This window comes from Barbatula barbatula, assembly GCF_947034865.1.
Source record: "Barbatula barbatula genome assembly, chromosome: 8".
Lineage (NCBI taxonomy): Eukaryota > Metazoa > Chordata > Actinopteri > Cypriniformes > Nemacheilidae > Barbatula > Barbatula barbatula.
This window is the reverse complement of record NC_136771.1, coordinates 8,988,889-9,000,321: the sequence shown is the minus strand read 5'-3', so window position 1 is coordinate 9,000,321 and position 11,433 is coordinate 8,988,889. Positions and strand designations below refer to the sequence as shown.

The 11,433-nt window shown below is 38.7% G+C and overlaps 1 protein-coding gene across 1 annotated transcript; it reads left to right on the top strand.

The window, feature by feature from the left end:
- Positions 1 to 189: 189 nt before the first annotated feature.
- On the top strand, positions 190 to 11,210 carry LOC306897119 (uncharacterized protein). Its single transcript, XM_079461599.1, has 8 exons — positions 190 to 850; positions 1,080 to 1,207; positions 4,899 to 5,007; positions 5,311 to 6,366; positions 7,075 to 7,195; positions 7,453 to 7,826; positions 7,969 to 8,090; positions 8,255 to 11,210. The coding sequence occupies exons 1-8, from the start codon at positions 583 to 585 to the stop codon at positions 9,329 to 9,331; spliced, it is 3,255 nt and encodes a 1,084-aa protein (XP_079317725.1). The 5' UTR covers positions 190 to 582; the 3' UTR covers positions 9,332 to 11,210.
- Positions 11,211 to 11,433: the final 223 nt, after the last annotated feature.

The window sequence follows — 11,433 nt, the reverse complement described above, 5'->3', positions numbered from 1 at the left end:
CCTTCACTTCCCCTCGGAAATTCGATAATTCCCACTAAGTTGAACTGTGCTCTTTTAATGTTAGCAGATACTTGTAATGTTTTAATGTTATTAACTGCAGACGTTACATCCGGGTTGAAGTGGTAATTACCGAATTTCCGAGAGCACGTGAAGGCAGCACAGCAGAGAGTGTGTCCCTAATTTGTATCCGTTGCTGCAGGAAGTACTAACAGTAATGCAACTGCATGCCAGACATCCTGCAGGAATAAGACACTTCGCGTGTCATCGCTTTTTTAATATGTATGTCATAATGTTTATGAATTATGAGAGTAAAAGATTGTTAGTTTTGTAACGCTTTTTAACAAGTGGCCAATGATGCTAGTCGTTAGCCTTTGCTACCCAGCAAAACAAAACATGATTTAGCCAAGCGGTGAAAACAGCAAATTAACCCGATTCCGCAGAAACGCCTGCACACCAGAGCAGATCATGTGAAATTCCAATTTAAACGTGTAAACAGGAGTTGGAGGATACATTTTTGACACTTTAGTCTCGGTTGGTTCAACTCGTTTTCTTCCATATAACGACGATACGTTACTCTTCATTATGTCCGACCTCATACACACATTTCAGTCACAGCTGTCCGGGGTCATGGAGACCGTTTTTAAAGCTGCCTTATTTGAGATCACCCGTCTGGTGGAGGAGAGTTTCATGAAGGAAATGTCCCGCAGTCGAGAACAGGTGGAGACACTGAAGAAGAGGCTACAGTGGAGCGAGTCCAGATGGAGAAGTCAGGAGACACGACCCACGATGTTTGCAAAGTGTGGCGACGGCCATAGATCTAAGGAGAAGGGAGAAAAAACATCACCCTTAGGTTTGTTTACAATCCCTGACATCTAGATTACAATTTCAGTGACATTTGTGATCTTATAACTGTATATTGGTTACACTTAAGAGTTTTGGTAGTAATTGTTAACGTGCAAAAAATCCTTACTACACGTTTCTCCAAGCATGCTTTTTGCCACTGAATGGGCACTGAAACATTGTTAAAGGACTGTTTAATCAATGCCCTCACAGTTGCATTCACCTTTGTCCACATGTAGAAAATGATGGTGGTCTCAAACAGGAGTACAATCTAGAGAGAAGCCGGGGGAGCTGTGAGCTGGAGACTGATACTCTTTTGGGAAAAGAAAGATCTGAAGACCAAACCAGTCTCAATAGCACAGCAGAGGTGTGTATGCTACTCATCTTTTTCATGACCTATAAATGCTTGTGACCTGTTCCTATGGGGGCTGTAGTCAAGTCCAGTTTTGTCGAGTCCTAGACTAGGACTAGTCGAGACCGATTACATATGAGACGGTCGGGACAGAAAAAAAAAGAATCTTCTTCAAGATCACATACTTCCTTTATAATGATCGAAGGTATAGCAATTTCACCAGTCACATAAAGCCAAAGTGCAACTTTAGGTTTTCAGTCTTTTTATTGTAGTGTAACAATCACATTCTGGGCCGCCAATGGAAAATGTTCCCATTCTCAGCTTATTTACTTATCAGTGTTAACTGCTTTTGTAAAATCACTCTTGCAACCGCAATAAATGTTGAAAAAAGTTTCAACAAACCATCATTGTTGTGATCAGTATTTGCTTTAGTTGGGTTCTTGATTGCTCATGGGTGCATTGTGTTATTGATTTGATTGTGAGTGATTAAAGCAGTGGTATGGCTTATTATACTTCTTTGAACTGACAAAAAAATACACACACACAAACGTTAAATTGGTAAATCAATCAGACATCAAAATTCAGTGTATGAAACTCAACAATGGTGACAATCAACAAAAGAAAGCTTCATTCCACAAGGCATACTGCAGGGATGCAAACTCGTGGGTTTGAAAAAAGTGGACAATAATGCTAGACCCCCCAACTCTATATATATATATATATATATATATATATATATATATATATATATATATATATATATATACATATATATATTAGTAATTATTACAATTTGTATTTCATTTTATTCAGTGCACACAATCAGAAAAGTCAATGGTCTGCGACAAGTGTCTAGGATAGACAACCATATGAAGAGTTAATTTGCAAAACCATATAACTCTTGTTTTTATTAATTTTCATAAATCATGTTTACACCAGCTGTTTAAACGATATTACTTGGAATGGACATAAGGCTGTAAGATATGGGTAAAATATCTAATTGCGATTGCGATATTTTCATCTGTCATAAAAAAATTAGGATTGGGTTTTGATTTTCAGAGTATTTCGCATTCCGCAAGCATTTTGACAATTCAGAGACACCGTACAAACAAGCGCCAAATACAAAAAATACATATTAAAATTTACTTAAGTACAATGGGCCAGCCAACGTGTTTCTCAGCATTATACTTAACAGCACATTGCTTCTCGTGTTGCAGGCAGCCTCGCTTCACCGCCCGACCACCACTCGCTATTACTCTTGGGGATGCGTTCATCTATCTACCTGAATTACACAGCATACAGTGAGGGAAATCATTATTTGATCCCCTACTGATTATTTAAGTTTGCCTGCCTACAAAGAAATGAAGGGTCTATAATTTTTATGGTAGGTTTATTTTAACTGATAGAGACAGAATATAGAAATAAATCGGGGACATTTTTTATATAAAGGTTATAAAATGATTTGCATTTCAGTCAGTGAAATAAGTATTTGATCCCCGAGCAAAACAAAACTTTTTAGTTACTGGAGAAACAGGCCTCGGTTCTATCTCGTTTATAATAATGTTGTTACATTTTCACCTCGTGGTCAATACGCCTTATAGGCATATTGAAGTAGTTGGTGCAAACTGCCCACTCCCGCTGTCGTCGCAAGTTGTTCTTGCAGATTCAAAAAATTGCTCAGACAAGAGGGTTCAAAAAGTTAACTTTATTTTCGCATGCCACACAAAGTGAGATCTTCCCAAAGCATCTAAAAATACAATGTTTTCAAGTCCATAGTTATAGTGAAATCCCTCAAAGGAGGGGTTTCTCTTAAACCAATCAGACCTGTTTCTGTTATCTCCTTTAACTTGTCTTGTCATTCCACCAATAGATTTATGCATTGGTCAAGTTTCAAGCTTCAGAACCTACAGACATTCCTGGAGTTTACTTTGCTGTGCTCTTAAAACATAAGTGCCAAACATGCTTAATAAGTGTAATTAAATGATCAAATTATAGTATTGAATCATACACAACCATCTTTGACTAAATATAGTTTCAGCTCACTCAGATCATAACACTAATACATAAGTATTCTAGTTTCTCTATGAATACTTCTTAATACTATTAAAATATATATGTGATCTTGTAAAACCATTAAGGGCAAGTATATATGTGAATATGTGATATATTGAAAACATCTAAACATATTCAAAACGAGTATATATGTTGACGACAAATATATATGTGTGGTGAATAACAACGTGTGTACTTTTAACCGTAGCAGGCACTCTTAACTTTTAACCGTAGCAGGCGCCGCTAAATCATGTACCCCTTCTCTGGACACCCTTCCTGACCTTCCCTGGACACTCTTCCTCCCTTCCTGACCAAGTCCAAGTCCAAAAATATGTCAAAACAAATATATCATGTGCCCCTTAACACCTTGCCAGATGCTTCCCTGGGAGCTGCTGCCCTGGGAGCCCATATATCTCATGGGCCCTTTTTCATGTCCGGAAAGATGCTCCATACTCCATGGGATCTCATATATCCGCAAGATGCTTATTCCAGATGCCCCTGTGAGCCGGCAAGCCCATGGCCTCTTGAGAGATGCGCAAGATGCAAGCAACACAGAAAACAGCTCAGAAATTAGAAAACCGCTCAGAAATTACACAATACTGCATGATCAATGTTATCTGTATATGGTTTTCAATGACACACAAGTAGCATATTTTAGTGTAAAATGATTGCTTTGTAAATGAGCTCAAAATCCCAAAAAATTGTACACTTTGAAAACAAATATTACATTAAAGGTTCTTGCCCGCATTGGCTTTAAACGTGCTGTTGTGCATTCAACATGTTAACTGTTTTGTTTTACTTGGTGATATGTGAAATTAAGAATGTTATTATAATACTTAATATTGAGCTTCATTGCGTTTTGGCCGTGGTGGAAATTAGATTATCCTTGAATAAAGATACATTTATTATAAAAGCTTACCCCCGACTAGGGAAGTATACAAACTGTGGTTATGGTATACTTTTCTAAAAACACTTAAATGGTAGAACGGTTTGCTCGTATAAGGACAGAAAGGACAGTTCATGGTTATTTTATTTTTATAATAGTGTGTTCTTGAAACTATCAGGCATATGCCGTCACTTTAGACTGGCAAATTATCCTTATTTGAACCCCTGTGATCATAACAGGTTTTTCTAATCCTTTTGGTTCTAATTATTTTGGTTCTAATTATTTAATGTTAACTTTACTATTTCCTATATTTGGCTCAATTCTCCACCTATATTGCCTTTCTTGTTATATTATAAAATTGTATAACTCTTGTTGTAATCTCTTGTCATATAATAATAAATGTATCACATTGAATTTCACTGTAATGAAAGTGCAAACACTCCCTTTGCGCCTCCTGGCCGAAATGTTGTGAACTGGTTTCACATGTAAATGTTTTAACTGCCGCCCTTCCCCAACTGCAGCGGTAGAGAGCATTCTGGTTGACTACCTACTGTAAAACGAATCCAAGACAAGTCCGAGACTACAGAAAAACGTCTCGAGTCTGGACTCAAGTACTACAGCACTGATTCCTATAAGGAACTGTTCCTCGATGGCTGTATTCTGTAGGGATGTACACAATGCATTATTTGCATAAAGTGTGTTCAGTTTGTGATTAAATTACATCTCTGTCAGAATAAAACATGCTTTCTGAGTTTGTGCTTTCTACAGTATGCAGATGCAGAGGATAGGAAACTGGACTGCACACTAAAAGAGGAGGCTGTCTATATCACCACAGATGATAAGGAGCTTCAGGAAGGGTGGAAGCTGGATACTGAAGGTGTGGTTTAAACGTATGATGAAATTGGAGTAGTATGTTGATAGAGTTGGAACAGAATCAGGTGCTTTGTGTTGGAAATGTCTATGTCTGATAACTAGCTACTGATCTCTGTACAAATGCTGTACATAGATATATATTTTAAAGTGTCAGGTATATGTCATTAGTTTTGTTTCCACTTTCTATGTATTTTATGCACATTTTGGGATCATGGGTTTCAGTAGGTTGTTAAACATTTATAAAAGTTACAAAATATTCTTAAGTGTCACTGACTGCTATTGTTTTTCTTGTTTTTTTATCCAATAGCTGAAACTTCAGATTTCTCAGCTCACAATTACAGTGAGCAGGAACTGCAGCAGATTCAGGAACACTGGAGCTCTGGACTTAGTCCGACTACTGACAATGAAAATTACGCAAGTATTGCAGATGTCCAGGGACTGTCATACCCAACACTTTACAACACAGAGGACCTGACTATCTACAATAAACTGGACATGGGAGACCCTAATGGTCTTGGAGAAAGAACTGAAGAGACATTGGGTAGTATGGTATTGGTTGAGCCCATTTCAAATAGCCTAAACATGGCAACGGAAGGTGAAAGACATCACAGTAGCTCTTCCAATAAAACTAAGAAAAGAAATAGAAGCACGTTGTCTGCACAATGCATTCCAGAAACACAAAACTTTGATAGAGACACACACTGTTTACTTATTAACGAAAAAGGACACTTGCAGGACATGAGTACCCTTACTGAAGTTCACAGTGCGATTGCAGGAGATGCTGGACATAGAGGGTATTCACTTTATGTTGGAGATATAGCAAATGATCCCCTTGCTGGACTTTATAAGGAACATACATTAACTCTTAATGATGGACAAGTGTTAGAACTCAATGAAGGCGCTTCTCCAAAAGCCTACCCACTTTCTCATCGAGTCAGTTCGGATGACGCATACACATGCAACCAGTGTGGAAAGAAATTCACTCAAGCCTGCAATTTGAAGGTTCACCAACGTGTCCACCAGCAGGATGGTCTGCACTTGTGCAGTCACTGTGGCAAAGGTTACTCGTCATTCAGTGATCTGCGCAGGCACCGATGCAGTCAGACCGGAGACAAGCCTTACACCTGCACGCTTTGCGGCAACAGATTCAGCCGACTGTGGAATCTCAAGCTGCACAGACGCATTCACACGCAGGAGAAACCACACCAGTGTACTGTATGCAATAAGAGCTTTACCCGGGCAGATATCTTGAAAGTCCATCAACGCACCCACACGGGAGAACGGCCGTACTGTTGTGGTATCTGTGGCCTCAGCTTCAAACGGCTGGACCACCTTAGGTCACATCAGCGCAAACACAGTGCTGGCATATACAATCAATGATCCAGCTGTACCACCCTACAGTATTATGTTTAATACGGATATAATACAAGACTGCAATTGTCTGTTTATACAGTCATTTTCATTTAAGATGAGCGTATTTATAGGGGGATATGTTGACAGAGATGGGAAACCTATATGCATTTCTATTAAGGATTACTCCAGTATGTAGTTCCTTGCATTAAATGTCTGTATCATTTCATTTCTGCAGATTTTTTTCCCACTGTTCATCAAATGTTGTTATTTATTTAAGACTTATTTGAAAAGGGAATCAGATTTTTACATTATGGATATGTATTTGTGTCTTTTTGGGATACATAGTGATTGATATTAAGATATGAATCACTTTAAAGCAGTCACAATGCAATGTTTGTTCACAGTTTGGTTGATGAAATAAACATGAATTCAACACGTTGAATTCATTTTATGGTGCTTAATATGTATCTTTGATTTGACCAATTCAAAGACGAGGCAAATTAATTGACATTAACATATGTATGTGGTGGTTGCTCAATTACATCTTCCAGATAATTATTATCAAAATGCTTTGTTTATTTTACTGAACTCTTAAAATGTGTTTAGAAAACATAGCAGTTCACAATATTTTGTTTTAAAGCGTTGTTGAGAAGTGAAGATCAGTGCCTCAATTTCATCAGCCGTAAAAAGCGAATGTTAAAAATCACGCGCATTGCAGCTTTATCCGTCAAGGCCACCGTACAACTCGTGACGTCAGTCACAACAACAATTACTGTCCGTCTGCTACTCCGTCGTGATATGTTGAATGATGTTTCAGTGAAACGTCGTGTGGTTCACGCGTATGTGAAATAAAATCGTAATTTCCGTAGCCATATGATCATATTCCGATGAGCCGCGCGCGCGCTTAGAAAACAGTTATGCTCGCGTTTCATACTGCCAAACAGACGAAAAATGCTAAATGCTAACACAATTTATTATACTGCTATTCTATGATCAGGGTGCAATTACCTGCTAATAAAGTTGGAACAGAGTGAGTGTTCACGCGTGGATTCCAATAAAAACACAATGTCTAAAATATATAACACGTAAACAACAGAGATCGGTCACGGGATGATCGCTGTCTGTCGTTAATTTATCGCTGTAGGACCGCAGTCTGTGAGAACTCTATCCGCAGAGCAGATACAGGAATGACGGACGCGCTGGTCCTCTCGTTCCAGACCCAGCTGTCTACGGTCATGGAAACTGTTCTCAAGACAACCATGTACGAGATCACGAGGTTAGTGGAGGAGACCTTCCTGGAGCAATTGGATCGAGGCAAACGAGAGGCGGATGTATTGAGACGGAGGCTGATCCTGTCGGAGGCCAAGATGAGGGAGCGCGAGAGGTTTAAGAGGGTGAGATGTTTGGACTGTGGTCGGACAGCAGTCTCCAAGAGAAGAATGCTGAATAGAGGGCCTGAAACACAGAGCAGTAAGCTAATTAAAATCACTTGTGTAATTGTCGAAATATTGTCACTAAATACCAAAGTACATTCCCAAGCTTTGCATTCTTAATGTGCCACATTAAAGCTTGGCAACAGACTGGAGTCCACTCACTTTTTTCTTTTTTGAAGGTTTGGAACAACCACTTGTTATAAAGCAGGAGAAAGGTTCAGACAGTGGCTGGAGATGTATCAAAGGACGCACATTGTTAAACCAAGAGACGTCTTCATCTGTTCTTGATTCAAAGATAAATGTGTGTGTTTAATACGGTTTACAACTACTGAACAGTTCCTAAATTATTTTGAAGCAAAATATATTAAACCAATTCTACTTTATTTTATTTTCTGATGCACTTTAACCATTTAAAGCTGACATTTTTTTGTGCGGTCTCATTCATGCGCTTTCTATCAATAACAGGTTGGTCAAGTTAATGTACCTAAAGTTGGAGAAGTGAAAGAGGAGAACACGGAGATTAGAGACACAGAAGATTCTTCAAGCAGTGAGACTTATGGACTCAGCAGTTCAGATACTGAACGGAGAAACCTGAATGACAAAACATGTGTTGTCACTCATACTGAAAGGCCTGGGGATGAGGTGACGCAAAGAAACCAGTCGAAATGGCTTGATACCAAACCAGATCCTACAAGACGCACATCTGTTCCTCAGCCAGACCTAGTCAGAGTTTCACCATCTTCAGACGCTCAGGGTTCAAGACTGCAGTTGGCCAGCCTAGACTCAGGACCCATTAAACAGGAAGTTGTTGTGATGCTTCCACCGGACTGGGAGGAGATGGAGAGAATTACTCCTCAAATGGTTTCTAAAAAGGCACAGTTGGAAGTTCAGCGTGGAGATCCGCTCACCACAAGACCTCAAGTGGAGAAGCAAGTTCAACGTTCTGGGCCTCCATTAAAGGTTCAGTGCCTTGCACCACAAGCCATGCAGCAACTGCCATCAGCCAACCAGCCATGCAGATCACCAGTTAGGAAGAATACAAAAATAGTTTTACAACCCAGTGCAGATGTGTCAGATCAAGGTGCCATGTGTGTAGACAGGATACATCCTATCTGCAAAGGCCTTCCCACACCCAAACCCTCTCATGTCCGTCAATACACAGATGGAACCGGTACGGGTGAAAGGAGTTTCAGCACCATAAACCCAGGAAGGAGTCTCCCACAGGTGGTCAATTTAAGGGTTCAAGGGGATACGCGGCACAATTCGCAGAGGGCGATACACAGTTGTAACCAATGCGGAAAAGGTTTTTCTCATCTGTGTCATCTAAGGGCTCACCAACAGATCCACACAGGAGAGAGGCAGTTCTGTTGTACAATCTGCGGTCGGAGCTTCACAAAACTGAGTAACTTAAAAGCACACCGCAGGGTCCACACGGGAGAGAGACCCTACATCTGCACTGCCTGCGGGAAACGATTTACCCAAAAATGCAACCTGAAAAGACATCAGAGGATTCACTCCGATTTCACAAACTCTAGCACATGACAACAAGTGGAACTATAATAATAGTAATTATTGGAGTGTGCCCATCATTAATGTATTTTCTTAATATCATCATCATAACATTTGTGCTCAATTTTAAGCCCGATTTATTTGCTGTGCAAAGTGACTGGATCTCTCAGGGTATTTTTCTACTGTCATATAAGAATCACATAAAGCAGGGCACCTTTCTTATACATAACCGTTCAAAAGTTTGGGGTCACCTCACAAAAGGTTTCTCTTGACTACTTCCATAATTGTTCCATAATCTCGGGCCGGTAACTGAAAAGCGCGGTCGCCTCCTGTTTTTACCCTAGTCCAAGGTACACGTAGCAGGATGGAGTTAGCAGAAGTTAGCAGATAGACCAACATAAAGAGAATTACAATAGTCAAGCTTCGATGTAACAAATGCATGTATTGCTACTTCGAGCATCTTTAAAGACAAGAATGGCTTTACTTTGGAGAGAAGACTGATAGGGTTACAACAAGACTTGACGAGAGAATTGATATGCTTATTAAGATTATTGTCCATTGGGTCCAAACAGAATTCAGTTTTGCTCTTGTTAAGGCATAATAAATTAGTTGCTAGCCAAAGTTTTAGTTCATCCAAGCGATCCAAAATGTGCTTTTACTGTAAAATTACTTTTATAGACAAAAGTATAATTGTGCAAACATGTTAGTCTTTTCATCAAAAACTAACATTTATTTGAAAAAAAGAAAAATAACAAAGCAGTCAATAAGAACCCAGAATAGATGGTAACATCCTTAATACTGTATAAAATCATAACTCAACAAGCAAGTAAAGAAACACATTTCTATATATTCTAGTCAAAGAATGACTACACTAAAGATGCTTCTTTTTAGAATTGATTTTGTATTCCAACAATTATATTTGGAAGTGAGTGAGTAATTAATTTTCTAAAATCTGTACAAATATAAATAAGTCAGTTAGTGACACTTAACTTTCGAACGGTATTGTAGTATACAGTGAGCCTTGTTTTTCCACTTGAAAATTAAGCTCACTTCCTCACAAATTTAGCAGAAAGAATGGAAATAAATGTGACTCATTGTGACAGTTTCATGAGATGTGCCAACATTTCGGTATTCTTTAGACAATTAGAATTTTCCCTGTATATAAGTTGTGTTAATCTCTATTCGAACGGGACAAACACAACTGAGCTCTTTTTCTTAACAAATGGATTTGTAGCATTCACTCTGGATTGGTGAATATGCTATCTACTGTGACAGCATTACGGGTTTTGAAACAAATCTGTTTATAGAAAAGGATAATCTGTGCGCCACACAGGACATATTCTCTCTGCACTTTGTTTTGTTATCATACTTCAATGCCTTATGGTTAGATCCAGCTAATGTGATGAGATATGTAAGCACGTTCAAGGGTCTAACAGAGTTACATGTTCAAATTTAGTAGAATATGCAAGTACAGAAGTATGCGTGGCCCCTGAATACATTAAATGGCATAGCTCCAGTGTACTTTAGAGTTTAAACAAGGATGATTTAATGTATAGATGGCATTCAACCTTTGTTAAGTGTTTTAAGTTGAACTAAACGCCACACACTGTGTTACACACTAAATCCATCAACGCATGTAAATGATTGGTGATTCAGGTATATTACAACAACCACAGGCTCTGAGATTGTAACTAAAATCAAGTATTTTTTTGTGAAACGTAACTGTCTAAACAATGCATTGGGCTTTAACCAGTGATACAATTACATTTTAAATGGACCAAATGTTTAAAGTGTAGGAAGTTGTCTAAAATAATGTGCTGTTATGTGTCTTTGGTTTCTGTCATATTGCTTCACGTCATTGTGTGATGTTCAGGTCAACAATTAAACATTTCTTCCCAGACTGTTTGGTACTAACCTGTGTACTGTTAGTATGTGTTCTTTTCTTCCCTTTATTCTCTTATGATTTACAATTTGTTTGCACTGCTTGAAGGGACACAATTTATTTACCTTCATCGTTTAAACCCTGTACATGACTCCTTTCATCTGTGAAGCACAAAATGTATTACGAGAAAGGCCTTGAGTCCATACAACGAAATACGGGTTTTGAATGACAACGGGATTGAGTAAATCATTTC